The sequence below is a fragment of the Solanum tuberosum genome, unplaced genomic scaffold (assembly GCF_000226075.1).
Source record: "Solanum tuberosum cultivar DM 1-3 516 R44 unplaced genomic scaffold, SolTub_3.0 scf00033, whole genome shotgun sequence".
Taxonomy (NCBI): Eukaryota; Viridiplantae; Streptophyta; class Magnoliopsida; order Solanales; family Solanaceae; genus Solanum; species Solanum tuberosum.
In genome coordinates, this window is record NW_006238959.1 from 1,041,265 (window position 1) to 1,057,040 (window position 15,776).

The 15,776-nt window shown below is 36.6% G+C and overlaps 1 protein-coding gene across 1 annotated transcript in view; it reads right to left on the minus strand.

Annotated features, from left to right (window-relative positions):
- Positions 1 to 15,403, minus strand: part of LOC102587667 (uncharacterized) — a 21,361-nt gene extending 5,958 nt beyond the window's left edge. The window contains exons 1-9 of the mRNA XM_006342201.2: positions 15,016 to 15,403; positions 12,939 to 13,092; positions 12,403 to 12,577; positions 11,565 to 11,680; positions 10,242 to 10,301; positions 7,755 to 7,887; positions 4,025 to 4,091; positions 3,170 to 3,241; positions 3,003 to 3,068 (exon numbers count right to left, since the gene is read on the minus strand). Of these exons, the coding sequence (XP_006342263.1) occupies positions 3,003 to 3,068; positions 3,170 to 3,241; positions 4,025 to 4,091; positions 7,755 to 7,887; positions 10,242 to 10,301; positions 11,565 to 11,680; positions 12,403 to 12,577; positions 12,939 to 13,092; positions 15,016 to 15,261 (1,089 nt within the window). The 5' untranslated portion in view covers positions 15,262 to 15,403. The remainder of the gene's footprint in view (positions 1 to 3,002; positions 3,069 to 3,169; positions 3,242 to 4,024; positions 4,092 to 7,754; positions 7,888 to 10,241; positions 10,302 to 11,564; positions 11,681 to 12,402; positions 12,578 to 12,938; positions 13,093 to 15,015) is intronic.
- Between the last annotated feature and the right edge of the window lie 373 nt (positions 15,404 to 15,776).

A 15,776-nucleotide genomic window follows, 5' to 3' on the forward strand; every position in this document is an offset into this window, starting at 1 on the left:
TTTTTTGTGATATTGAGGAAACTAGATATCAAGCAAATGAGGAGCCTGATATTAGAATAAATACTGATGTGAGAGATGTAGGAAAAGATATAAATAAATGTGATCCAAGAGATGATAAAGACCAAAGTGACTTAAATGAATAAAAACTCAGAAATTGAACTTGAAACCTGTAGCGCCTTCAAATGACAAAAATAAAAATGGGAATAGAGAACAAAAAACGGAAATGCAAGGTGTAATTCGAGAAGGAACCGAACTCAAGAAAAAAAGACCGAAGATTCTCAACACTGCCAAAAATCAGTCCCACAAGACCTTACTGTAATTCAAGGTACTCTTCCAACTGATTCTATTTCTAATTCCTTAGATCTAGATCTACCTATTGCGAAACGCAAAGGTGTTAGATTTACTTCTAAATATCCTACTTCTATGTTTGTGTCCTACAAAAAGTTGTCTCCTAGTTATTCAGCCTTTACTTCACAACTCTCTAGTGTGGAGATTCCAACAAATGTGCAGGATGCTCTACAAGTTCCCGAGTGGAAGGAGGCTATTTTGGAGGAATTGTGAGCTCTTGAAAAAAATGAGACATGGGAGTTAGTGGATTTACCCGAGGGAAAGAAACCAGTGGGTTGTAAATGGGTGTTCACCACCAAATTCAAATCAGACGGATCCTTGGAAAGGTATAAGGCCCACCTAGTAGCTAAGGGATTCACGCAGACATATGGCATTGACTGTCTCGAGACGTTTGCTCCAGTAGCTAAGCTAAACTCAATTAGAGTTCTGTTGACAATCGCAGTAAATCTCGACTGGTCTCTTCAGCAGTTGGATGTGAAGAATGCTTTCTTGAATGGGCACCTAGAGGAAGAAGTCTATATGGATCCCCCACCAGGTTTTGAAGGGAAGTACAAGTCAAAGATATGCAGGCTTAGAAGATCTCTTTATGGTCTAAAACAATCTCCAAGGGCTTGGTTCGAAAGGTTTACTCAATTTGTGAAAAAGCAAGGGTATGTGCAGGGACAAGCAGATCACACAATGTTTACTCGACATTCACTGGAAGGAAAAACAACCGTTCTTATAGTGTATGTTGACGATATCATCCTCACAGGAGATGATGTGGTTGAGATAAAAAATCTAAAGGAACGTCTTGCCTCAGAATTTGAGATAAAGGACTTAGGCCCGCTAAAGTACTTTCTTGGCATGGAGGTTGCACGATCGAAGAAAGGAATTATAGTGTCACAAAGGAAGTATGTTCTTGATCTGTTAAAAGAAACAGGAATGAGTGGTTGTAGACCAACTGAAACTCCAATTGATCCAAATCTGAAGTTTGTAAAGGAAGGAAAATTGATTGATAAGGGCCAATATCAGAGATTGGTAGGCAAGTTGATTTACTTGTCACATACTAGACCTGATATTTCCTTTGTTGTGAGCCTAGTCAGTCAGTTCATGCATTCTCCACGAGAAGAACACCAAGAAGCTGTGTATCGAATCCTAAGGTATCTAAAGAGTTCACCTGGGAAAGGGTTGTTCTTCAAGAAGAACGAGCAAAGAAGTGTTGAGGCTTATACGGATGCAGACTGGGCTGGTTCATCTATTGATAGGAGGTCTACATCTGGATATTGTACATTTGTTTGGGAAATTTGGTGACATGGAGAAGTAAGAAGCAAAATGTGGTGGCTCGAAGTAGTGCTGAGGCTGAGTATCGATCCATGGCACACGGAATTTGTGAAATATTGTGGCTCAAGAGATTTTTGGAAGAACTAAGAAGACCTGTGAGTTTTCCAATAAGTTGTATTGTGACAATAAGGCTGCCATAAGCATTGCTCATAATCCAGTTCAACATGATAGAACAAAGCATGTTGAAGTGGACAGACACTTCATTAAAGAGAAGATTGAAGATGAAAGTGTGTGCATTCCTTTTGTGCCAACAACAGAACAAGTTGCCGATATTTTCACAAAAGGTCTTTTCAGAACTACTTTTGAGTCCTTTGTGAGCAAGTTAGGCATGTTTGATATTTACATTCCAACTTGAGGGGGAGTGTTGAATGAGTAGGCAGATTTAGTCATAATTTGCTCCACCATTGAGTTGGCAGATTTGATTATAATCTGCTCCACAAATAAAGCTGGCAGATTTGATTAGAATCTGCTCCTGTGAATATGGGATTAGAATATATTATTCTACGAAAACAGTTTAGAGGAAATCCCTTGATTCAAGGATTTCCTAAGAATTAGGGATTGATTAGTTTATTTGGTCTTTACTTGTTCTCTTATAAATACTGTAGAAACACTATGAATAAAATATACTTTTCCAGTATCTAAACTTTCAATCTGCATACAACAAGTGACATATCTCCTTAATTTCTCCACTGTTTCCATTTATCTGGAAACCTTTAATCGACTACCAAACCCTTCCATTACCGAGATGAATAAGAAGGGTGACAAAGAATCACCCTCTATAATTCCCCTTTCTGAAGGAAAGAAACCCACTGGTTCACCATTCACAAGGATAGAAAATCGCACAGTGCTGATACAGAATCTAATCCAGCCCAACCATCTTTCTCCAAAGCCCATTTGTTTCAGAGTGTTCAGCAAGAACATCCAATTTACATGGTCATATGCCTTTTCAATGTCCAACTTGCACATTACCCCAGGATCACTCCCTTTCAATCGTGATTTGCAATAAGAGCATCATCCATTATCAGCCTCCTTTTTATAAATGTCATCTGATGTTTGTTGACTATATTATCACACCTTTTTTTGCCTTAATTCTAACTCTAACCTAAAGAAAGCTTCACTATTCTCCATGAGTGCCGTTATTAATCAATATTATTCTGCCAAAATCAAGCAAGCAGGGTAGCACAACAGCCCGATCTTCATTTAACAATTTGTGCAGATACAAAAACAACTACTACTACACTCGGTCCATATTATTGTGCAGATTAGACAATCAGAGGTAAGACAGTTTCACCATACAAGAGGAAACTCAACAAACAACATGATAAGATACATACCTCAATAAACTGGATATTGGCAACTCTACTAGTTTTCTCAAGCTGAAGTCCACGTGCTAAAGTTATCTGTGGAGAGTAAGGGGTTATTAGCGCAAATTGAAGGATGGGTCTAAGAAATCAGAATTTGGATATTGATCACGTGACCAGATTAGAGTTCAGAATAGTACCTCTGCAAAGAAAGCTAGTACACCAAGTACAACCATCAGAAGGAAAGAATAGAAACTAGGGAGTACAAAGTTCTGCATTCAACAAAATAAGACAGTTAGGAAAAAGAATCAACCGAAAGTCGAGAAGGATACTTAACTACTACACCAATAGAAGGTTAACAAAATAAGAACACAACTCCAATCAAACTTAACTCATGAGTACAGAGAGATACAGGTGGCTATTGAACCTGAAGTTAGAATATAATTCTTGCAAGTTCACTCTACACACTTCTTCTAGTACAAGAAAAAATGAAAAATTACTCTCTTCAACATAAAGGCAGTGACATGCCTTTGGGTGATCTAATTAACAAAATATGTTCACAATGTATAGGTTGTGTTGTGTATACTTATTCTAAATATGAATATTCAACATATAATATACATACCTCTACATAACCAGTATATATGTTGCTTATACTTCGGCCATACTTGTACTTATTTTGTAAACTAGTTGGCCAAACTATATATATTGGTAAGTGTCCCTTAAATATAACCTTTTTACCAAAAAAAACACAAATGTAGGCATAACAAACTATCGCTCTAGAATATTCAAGAAGACCGTCCATTATCTGGACAAGGTAAATGAAGAATGAATCACTCTATTCACAATGGAGAGGAGAGTTTCCTGTACAATTATATCTGAAATATTTTCTACAATAGCATCAATGTACACTTCATAGTAAGCTTCTGTGAATGCTTAATGAATATTTATCGCAGCAAATATCATATGAAACCTGCAATAGTTTTAATCTACCAGGATTATATGCATTTGCCTCTTTATTTAATAAAGAACTAACGATATGTAAAGTATCTTACTTCAAAGGCAAAAGTAGATATTGCAGCAGCAGGACTAGCAAGCAGAGCAAACGAAAGCACTGGAAGCCTGAAAGAAAAAGATTATTGCTTAAGAAGCACTTTAGGGGAGCAAAGAGTCATGTAAGAAGAGCAAAGGAGCTTGTACACTTTTGACATCTAAATTGTTCTTTTGCATACTATACATGATCACAATAGTTAAAAACCTTTGAAAATCTTGTGAAACTAGCTCCACACATGTGAGATTTTGGCATCAAGCGTTCGGACAGATCACAGCCAAAATGGGAAAACTCTATTTTCTACAAGTTATTTCAGTACTTTAGAACATTTGAGGAATCTTGACTTACTGTGAGTTTACATCAAAGATCAGGTGTGATTAACGCACAAATGAGAATATATTTCTTCTTTGTTGGCGGTCCTTGGAAAAGCCACAATGTCTTACATATTAACAACCTTTTATGTCATGTATGTAATTGATCAGTATTAATATCCTCTATGAGGTTTAAATCTGTAAGAAAAACTATTCCCTAAACCGACTGACAACAGAATTTGAAGGCTATGTTCCTCCATACAGTACAATCTAACTAATATACCTTTTCCTTCTAATTAGGGAATATAGAGAACAAAAATTATTCTACTCTATCTGTAAAACAAGTGTGAAACCCCGTACACTTTTAACACTAGTTAAGGCAATGTACGAGCCTGATGCCATTTTAAAGTAATCCCGGGGTGTGTACAGACCTAGACGAGGGTGATGAGATCATTGGAACATGGTCACATATGTATAGTACAATTTGGGAAGTGTATTCAAGTGTCAACATGACTAAAAATATCAAAATATAAAAGAAGATGAAGTCCCAGGTCATGCCATGGACATGTGTGACACGCCTATCGCATGAGGGACTTGGAATTGCAGAAAAGGGGTTCAGTCCGGATAAAAATTTAGTGTTATCGCATTCTCAACTCCAGGACTAGATACTAGAGCATGTGCCGCATGCTCATCGCGATGAAACTGGGACATATCATCCAGCCTCGTAATGGCCTCACCTCGCGAGGAAAGGCAAGGCCAAAGGATCGCATGTGATAGGGTCATGCCGCCTTCCCAGCACGAGACCGTCTGAGCTCTAAATATAAGTTATAATTAGGGGGAGAGATAAATGAGTTTTGGAGAGGTTGTTAACAGCTTTTGAGGAGGAGACTCTGCCAAGCCATTATCACTTCAGAGGTGAGCTATTTATGTGGTTTTGAGTATATTCCACTCATTTATTACAAATAATAACACCTGAATCCCATGGAATCCACATATATCTCAAGATTGACCAAGAATCCCAACATTCTTCCAAGTTAATTCCATTATGGGGGATTAAATAAGTTCATTAAAAGTACTTGTGGGTAAAAATTGTGATTTCAACATGATATTGAACCCTAAAGGTGAGGCTTGTGAGGAACATGATAGTAACCAAGGGTTAACAAATGAAATAAATAATTGTTCTAATACCATCACCCACCCCACCACCACCCAACGACTTGAATATATGTATTGGAGTTGGTGGACATGAATTAGATTTATGAGGGGATGGGATTTGGATGGCGTATTGCCAATGTATGAATCCTTAATCCTAGATGGGTGGTGTTGAGATAGTTTTGGACAGAAATTGATAGAATTCAATTATGAATATGTAGATTGATATTATTGACACTTTTTGGACGTCTATTAATTATTTGGGAAGCTGAGACGAGGCAACTTGAGATGTACCTACATTCAAGGCATTTTTTTAAAATTGTATGTCTTCTCAAGTCACAACAAAATGTACAGAAAGTAAGTATGAGTTCTTAGGGGCAAGTGAGCTATACTCTCCATGTTTATGAAAAGTTACCTTGTGTTATCTTTGTTTAATAATTGTGGTGTCCAAGCCAGCTTGCGCGCATCTCAACTAATTCCACGGGATACATGTCACCACCCACTAGCACAGATACCAGGTAACTCTATCCACCAAGGTGGAATAGATGGAAGAAATCACCTATTGTTTTTCACTGCTAGGATTTGAACCTAAGACCTCATGGTGCACAACCCACTTCATTGACAACTAGGTCACACCCTTGGGTACTCGTAGCATTTTGTTATATTATGAACATGTATATGCATAATCTTTCCTATTTTAGCTATTTACTGCCTTATGATTTTAAGGATAGCACTGTATGTATGTTTTGAGAATTAAGCTTAAGTTCATGATCGAACCATGTCTCCTTTGATTACTTCATTTCAAACTTATTGATTTGTTTTCAAGTACAAATGATATGTTAATGCTTATTGTGCTACGTATTAATCCCAATTTATGTAGCTCAGTTAGTTTATCCCAAAAAGAATGACACATTTCTATATTATTATTATTTTTGAAAATGAAAGACACATTTCTATATTTTGATAAGGACACATTTCTATATTTAGAAACACTTCAACTAAACTTCCCATTTTATCCTTAATGAGATAATTTATAGCCAAATGTCTGTGACTTATTTTAGACCACAAGCTTGAAAAATCTTTCTTTCTTAACTCTGTGCCCAATCAAATAATGTTCACATATATTGGGATAGAGGGAGCATTCAGAAAGATCAACTAAGGGTGTCTATGCCAGTCACATGTTACTAAGTTATATGTTTTGGGAGGACCTAAATGCAGTCACATGTTACAAGTTATATATATTGGGAGGACCTTACTGAGAGGATATTAGCTTCCTATAAAAGGTGTGTTTATATGTAAAAACGATACATTCATGTGAAGGATTATAGTTTATACCTTTTTGAATGGCAACTACTCCTACCATCCCTAAAGGAGGTGCCATTAGTGTTAGCATACCAAACTATACAGCATTATGGTGAAACATCCTTGTCGATTGAGTGTTGGTCGTTTGTCATGATGGACACAACTACACATGACACAATTATGACTGTGTCGATGTCCATAAACTCCCAAGTTAAAGTAAAGTAGTTTAGTTAAGTTAAATCCATGTTGGCATAATTTTAGGTTATGATTTTCTTTGAAATGTTTATCGTTTTTTACAAATGTATCTACAAAATGTTTATGATATTTTTCTTATTGTGCATGCTCATGTTTTCTAAGGCTTCACTCCAACCTTATTGGAAGGAGTCGATGGCAATCCTATGGGCAATATTTTGGTTGTGTTCTGGCAAATTCAGGAGCTCCCAAAGTAGACTACACGAGCTAAGTGCCTTTTCCTTTCAGTCATTTTTTGTTAGCCCCACCTAAGTCATCAGTCGATGCTGGTACTTTATACTATTCTTTTGTTGAGCCGAGGAATGCCCCGTGCCCTTGCTCTCTCATTTACATCTTTAGAGATTCCATGACACACACAACGAGAGGTCTAGTTATGTACATGGGATTCTATATCCTTTGTTCTCATATTTGATTATGTTATGATTCCACATTTATGATTTTGTGGCTTATAGCTAAACTTATGCTTTTTCAGTTCATGACTTAGGGCGCATGAGCAATATGTTTAAATTTAAAGTTATAAATGTTTTACGATATGATGTATGCATTGTTCATGATGATGGGCAGCTAAGTCTGGTTGTCGCTCAATGAAAGTTAAAGGCATCGGGTGCCGGTTATGCGCTTCACCAGACTTGTGGGGGAGGGGGGAACAAGTCAACGCATATTAATAATGATACAACAAACATCCCTTAGATGAGAGTAGCAAGTAAACAATCTTACACAGGTTGATCTGCTGCCTTGGCTCCTGCTCTCGTAAGGCAGTAGGTGACTCCACTTGCAACAGATGAAAATAAGCCAACCAGAACAGCAAAGATGTGAGATTCACTCACTTCTATCGAACTTGGGAAAACTCCTGTACAAAAGTTCCATGCTGATACTTTGAGAACTCAAATAACAAACCAAATGAGATTGCAAGTGTTTTGGTTATTGAGCAGATCAATCTTTCCAAACATAAGAAGGTGCAATTCATCCTGTCCTAGTGGGAGCAGTTCATTTCTCCTATAAACATGTAATAAATCCAGGCCCTAACCTCAATTTTGATAGAGGGCACTATTAGTTGACTACTAGTTCCAGCAAGCTAACTGATTTAATTGTTTAAAATATAATTTAAAATATAAAAGACTATAAAATCAAGTGATTTTTCTCCAACAGAAATACATATGAAAAATGTACGATTCTTGTAAGAGTGCCTTTGAGATGAGCAAGTACAAGTAAGTAAACTACGTCCTGGGTAAGAAAACACTTTCTGGTAGAGCTAATAAAGGGAAAATTATTTTCAAGATACCACTGAGAATGGAAGAATGAGCTGGAGATGAACCACTCCGAAACGAACAGGTGTAAGCACAAAGGTGTTAACAAGGTCCAAAAGTGGGTAGTCTTAACGTAAGTCGGATTCTGATGATGGGAAGGGACAAGGATTTCTTTAGGGAAACTCTTGCTGGGATGAGAAGAGATCATAGAATAGCTATCACCCTGCACTGCATTGCAAATTCAACTGATAAGTAACAAGAGAGTGAGACATTTGGGGGGCAGTAGGGCTCTAGTCGGGTTTGCACATTAATGTGCATGGTGAAAAACAGTTTCTGCACTGTCAAATTTAGAAGTAACACAATCAGCAATTACTTAACAGCATAAAACTATAAAAGCTAATTACATATGATGTTAACTGACCTTGCCGACGACAAAGTCCCTAGGGAAGTCCTCTGGAGATGCTGGAGGATAGAGGTGAAACGGTGGCTTATTAGGGAGAAAAAGGACATGTATGATGGAGTCAACACTCAGATAAGAACAGTAAGAGGAGACTTGGAGCATTTACCAATCGAGATGAGGTTGCACTAAGGATTAGAGTTTAGCACGTTTCAATTTTCCTTGATGATGGATAAATTGACATGGTATATTCAAGATGAGGTGTCATGGTGTATGTTATTTCCAGATGACATAGTACTGATTGATGAGACTTGCAGTGGAGTTAATGCTAGGTTGGAGGTGTGGAAACAAACATTGGTGTCCAAAGGTTCAGGTTGAACTGGACCAAAACAAAATATTTGGAGTGCAAATTCAGTGACGCACTGCATTAGGCAAGCGGGAAAGTAAGAATTGACACATAGGCTATCCCCAAGAGAGAGTTTTAAGTATCTTGGGTCTTTAATCTAAGGCAATGGGGAGATCGATAATGATGCCACTTATCATATTGGTGAGGCGTGGATAAAATGGAGACTTGCCTCCAGAGTCTTGTGTGATGAAAAGGTACCACCTAAACTTGAAGGTAAGTTCTACAGTGTGGTGGTTAGACATACTTTGTTGTATGGGCGGAGTGCTCGCCAGTGCAAAACTCTCATGTTCAGAAGATGCAAGCTGCGAAAATGAGAATGTTGTGATAGATGTGTAGGCATACTAGGAGCGGTAAGATTAGGAATGAGGATATCTAGAACAAGGTGGAAATGGCCTCTGCGGTGGACAAATGAGAAATGTGAGGCTGAGATAGTTTGAGCATGTGAAAAAGAGATGTGTAGATGCCCCAATGAAAAGGTGTGAGAAGTTGGATACAGTGGATACGAGAGGTAGAGGTAACCCGAAAAAGTATTGGGAAGAGGTGATTAAACAAGACATGCAGCTTCAGCTTACCAAGGACATGACCTTAGATAGGACGATATGGAGGTCGTGTGCAGGGTAGAAGCTTAGCAGGAAATGGAGCGTTGTCTTGCTTTTCGACAAGTTTAGGCTTGGTGGTGCCTATCGTAGTATTAGTCTAATTCTTGTAGTTTCTTGCCTTTGATATCTATTGCCATCAGTTGTTTATTGTGTTTGGATTATCACATTTGTTTGTTGTTGTTACTATTCCTTTCGTGAATGTTCTGCATTGCTTTCCTTATTAGTTACCATGTTTTCTTCACTATAGTTTTTCCTTTTCATAACTACTTTTATTTGCTACACTTGAGCCTGGGATTTTTCAGAGACAGTCTCTACACCTCCACGAGGTAAGTGTAAGTTTTGCATACACTCTACCCAAAGCCCCCACTTGTGGGGTTACACTGGGTGTGTTGAACATTTGACGTCAAAATTAAAATTTGATATGTATCAAAATGTTGCGTCTTTTGGTTTAATCTACAGAAAATCACTTAGTTCTAAATAGTTAGATAGTTGGTACCAACTCTCCAAAAAAAAATCTTATCTCAAAAACAGTTACATTTGTATTAACTTTTGTACCTTGTGTTCTGACCATTGGTTGAAAAATAAACAGCACACCAAAGAAACTGCTAGCTAAACCTGCAACAAATCAATAGCGATAAAGAATACCAACAAAAGAATAAGAGATAGGAAATTAAGAAAAGTACCCTAGAAACAACAAAAAAAACGAATTTCTCGTAGGAATAGAGGATTTCTCAGTTAACTAACGGTCCTCTAGAAGCATATAAATCATGACTGATATACAAAATCTCCATTAGATATATGTTCCTCTTAAAGAAGAGTTCCCTGGCTTGTATAGTTTCACCATTAACAATGAAATAACCACTAGTCGGTGTAGAGCAGCAATAGATTGGAGAAGTTGTCGAGATTGGAAAATTAAAAGCATCGCTCAACCTAGGCAAACTGGAAGGGCTGAAGGAACTCTTAGATATCCTGATTCCTTAAGTTGGGCAGCACACATGAAACAGAACCACTGAATGCAAGATCAATATAATCTGCCCCTCTATCATTTAATTTGTAGGCGCTAAGAGAAACTTCAGATTTTCAAGCATCTATAACCCCACCTTTGCACCTTGTTGAAGTGTGACCATCTTATCTAAAAGCTTAAACATATAAAGAGAAAACTTTTAATTACTTAATTATAGCACGCCCCTCGTGTGTGAACTTGATTCTTTTTTATGAGTAAAGCACGTGAAGCTTCTTTTTTAATAATGGGTGGGGTGAGATTTGAACTCAGGACCTCTCCCTCCTCTAATACGAGATTGAAGTGTGCAACCATCCCATCTAAAAACTTAAGTTGTTAGAGAAATCACATTTTTAATTACTTAATTATGTCTTCAACACACCCAAAAACAAAAAGGAGGTTGTGCTGTCAAAGAGAAGGAATATGAAAGGAACAAACATTGTAACGGATTTGCAATGTTGTCGTGGTAAATGCAAGAATAATGCATTATCTCCTATTTATCTTTCAGTTTTTAAAGTTAAGATAATTCAGATTTTCAAACACCTACACCGTGTGCCGAGGGGCACTCCACAAGAAGAAGGAAAAGAGAAGGACCAGAAATTCCAACCAATTTACAATAATGTGTGGGTGCAAGAAGCCAAGAACAAGATGTACATTCACAATTCTCTCAGTTTCACAGAGGTTGAGAAAACATTCAAATTTTCAACTATCTGTGAGCCCCTAAAGCCCAGACATGAAAAAAAATATATAGTTTTGTTATCTGCTTCAAACACCACAATCAAGTTGGAACAGCAAACTATGCACACCATACAGGATTAAATGATAAAGAAAAATAAAAGATCAGCTAGGACTTCTATCAATTCTGCATATGACCATACCTCCAATTTCTGCAATTTTTAGTTTTTCATGCAACGTGACTCTAGCCACAGTTGAAGCCATAATTGGAGCAGTAAAGCTCAATATGATAGCCTGAGACACAGGTAACCGCTGGATGCTGGAAAATAAAATTGACTGTTTCATGGTTACTAGTAAATCATGTTTACATAATCATATTTTACAGGATCAATGAAGGGGCTGTAGCATGAATAGGAAAATGAAATAATCAAGGTAAAATAGATTGATTATAGCAGTGGCACTCTGTCGTAATGTAAATGAAGGGAAATTTGAACTGTGGAAATCCATTTACGTGCTACATTGATATAGCTGGCTTTTTCTCCTCCTTCCAACTTGTTAATTGCCATTAAGTTTTGTCCATGGTTATGTGCTACTTCTTATGTATACTATTAAATCAGATGTATAACACAATTCATTCACCATTATAAGTTACTTGTTATTCTCAATTGATATAGATACTCATTTCATTTTCAACATTGTGATTAAATTATTGAATTATTCAATTAAAACTTCCTAAGTAAGTGACTTTAACAGTATAGGGATGGCAGATAAGAATATATTGTGTCTTCTCTAACTATCTTCAAAATTATAAACAATTGTTTCAGGTCAGCAAGATGAAGCAAAGTCATTCAAACCCTCAAATAGTGTGAACCCAGATGAGAATAAAAGTAAAAGTGGAAGAATCAGGAAGATTTCATTTCATATATCCTAAATGTTGAAAGATCATCTTCTTGCAAACCGGTGTAAATATTCCTCTAAAACTATTGATTAGACTGACATGGTCCATCTGGAAGGTGGATTGAGGGGCTTAGGTTTTCTTACCTGTAGATGAAACTCAGCAAGGAGATGCATCCACTGAGAGCTCTTAAGACCAAAAGTTTCCTGGCACTTGTTGGTCCAAATATCGGTTGACCACTTTTCCTTATCCACACAGAGGAAAGAATTAGGACTACTGTACATCTTGCAAAGGCTATTTCAAAAAGAGGTACAGATTGAGCTGCCATTTCGGGAAAAGACGAAAACAAATATTAGTATCACAGCTAAAAATCAATCATAAAACATTAGATACATCTTGAAGTATGCATCTACATACACAATATATGGTCATGTACAACAATAACATCAAAACCTTACACAAGGAACTTCTATGAAAATCAAAAGTTGCAGGGAAATTTCCTATTCAAAGGCAGAACCAAAAGCATACAGCAGTAGGTCAAAATGATGCACTGCTGTTATTTGTTAAACCTTAGTACACTACTAGAAGGAAAAACAATGCCAAAGGACCCACAGGTCCATGGAATATGAAGGGATAACGAGCAAAAATTTGTAAGGGTACAAATGTTTAATAAGTTACTGACCAGTAAAAACATCTGAAACAATTTCCATCATGGAGTAGATAGTACATGACAAGACTACGCATAGCAGACCAGAGTATCTCGATCCACTCCAGAGCCAGAAAATAAACTGCAGAAAGTGTGATTTGTCGGTTTCAACTACTCTTATAACTTCCTCCTGCAAGTTGTCAAAACCTAATTAAGCATGAAAAAGTAGAAGAATTATTTTGATTTAGATCACAATACCATAAACAGTTAAAATAGCTCATGAGAGCAGAGAATTTTTCCAAAATCAAGAATATCAAATAGAGCAGGGAAATATAATATGTAGGCTTTTTTGTGCTTATCTAAAGTATTGGTTCTGTGAGAAAGAAAAAGATAACCCAACTAAGCGGGAAAATATACTGTGATCATTCCCTCCGTCAAGATAACAGAGTACGCAATAAAATTAATGTCTATATACTAATATCATGACTAGATGTTGCCTAGAGAAAGGTCAACCCTAGAACCTAAAGAAGAACAAGTTCAACATTCGGATAATAGACGCGTGTTCACTACAACAACAACAAACCCAGTGTATCCCACAAGTGGTGTCTGGGGAGGGTGGCCTGTACGCAGCCTTACCCCTGCCTTGTAGAGGTAGAGAGGTCGTTTCCAATAGACTCATGGCTCAAGTAAAGTACATCAAAATCAAGTATAGAAAGGAAATACAATAGGGAAGCAACCAATGCTGACAATAATGTAGACGAGAGTAGTAGCAACAAGAAAATAATATGATAACCGAGGCAAAGGAAGGAAATAAGTGGATACTATTAGAAAGTTAAACATGTCATAGTACAAAACATTTTTGTAGATATATTAGGATATTGTTAGAAAGAAAAACATGTATAGTAGAAATCATGTTACATTCCCAGACTTAACTGTATCAAAACATTTCTCATCATCTGACCACCAGAAATAGACGTATGTTCTAAATGCACCTCAACTGTTCCAAAATTGGGGATGTTCAAGAAAGAAAAATCTTTTTTCCTCTCTCTTCTCCTTGTTTTCCTTTGTGACGTAGAGGATCTAACTATAAATCTAGAATCTCATCCGTATTTGGGAAACCAATGGAAAAGAAAATATCACATCAAAACCAAATGTTTGTTACTAAAGAACCAAAGTGAGGTTATAGCATGTGAGAATGCTTAATTGATGACTGAGCGTACGTCTATATTCCGCATGTTATGTATTTTAAATAAATAAATAGCACTACCTTTTGCAGAAAATTTCAAACGTTCTATCAAACTTTTTCTTTTTTCCTTTCTGGATAATTAACGCAAGCTTCTTCAAAAGGGAAACAAGTATGCCATACTCCCTTTGAACCATTTGACATGACACTGTTATTATTCTGAGGGTAAAACAATTTCTTTTACTAGGATGATTTCAAAATATTTTCTAACCACTTCTGATCGTAAAAAAATTGTAATTTATTATTATGTAATTTAAGTTCCACTCCAGAGAGAAATGGAATGTTAGCAGCATTAAAATGGAAGCAGAAGAGACAGAGGCAATACAGATAATCATAGTATCATATATTAGTTCTTTTTTAAAAAATGAAAATTTCATTCAAAAAAGCTAAAGGATTCAGGCGACTCTTAGAAGCCAGTTGGTTGGCTACCTGGACTTTCACCTTGTTGGTGAGAGTTCAATTCCCTATCTTGTAATTCCCTTCCCTACCCCAAATTTTTTTTTTTAAAAAAAAAAAGATTTTTTATCCTTGTACACTTACCAAATTATTCTTTTTAGCTGTAGGAGTATTTATTATTATTTTATTTTTCTTTAAGGGAAAATGGGGAAGGGGATTACAAGCTGGGGTTCGAACCATCACCAAACAATGTGAAAGTTCAGTTAGCCGGACAACTGAGCTACTAAGATCTATAGAGTATGTATTATTGAATGGAACTATTTCTGTTCGTCATATAAATAATTAGATATATAAAAGTGCATTTTGACTAGTCCTCTAACTAAGAATCTGGATACTGAAAATTCAGTATAAGAGGCTGTATAAATTTATAAAACAAGAATTGTAAATCGAAAACAAACATAATTTGGAGTTCACCTTATTGAGTTTTTCCCTGGGATAAGAGATGGTGAAGATGTTGATCTTGGGCCTCTCTGATTGGATCAAAAGAGGAGCAATTTGATCATCACAAATGGAAATTGAAGATTCAGCAGTATCAGAAGTCCGAAAAGAGGGAGAATCAATGGAAGACGGTCCAACCAATTCCATTATACCGGCGTCTTCAACGTCGTTGACTACGACTCTTGCGCTGCCGTCGCCGTTCATCGGCTCAACAATGGGCATTGTGCCCGTGTTTCACAATCGCAAGGGAGAAATCGGATTGTTTGCCGGCGAAAGAATGAATGTCGTATACAGTACTCAAAGTGCCGACGCCGAAGTAGACCCTCGTTTCATTTTTGAATGCCTCAGCACTTTGTTTGGATGGTTGATTATGTATTGTATTGTATCGTAGGACTGTAAACCTAAATCAAAATTGATAATCCAAATTGAGAAAAGTTATTGGTTCATCATAATAGGTTATTGGTTTAATGATTTTGTTAATCGTTTTAATTTGTTTTTTTATTATTGGGTTATTGATTCTTAACAGTTTGAGGTTTTTTCTAATGGGTTAACTGATAATCTGATAGTAAATTAATAAATTATATTTATACCCTTCGATATATAAAGTCCTCGACTTAAGATTTAGTTTCATATTTTTATTTTCGACAGTTTCAAACTTTCGGTTATATTACAATATGTTAGTGTTGGTTTTTAACAAGATACAATATATATCAACTCATGTGCATGGCTTATTTAGC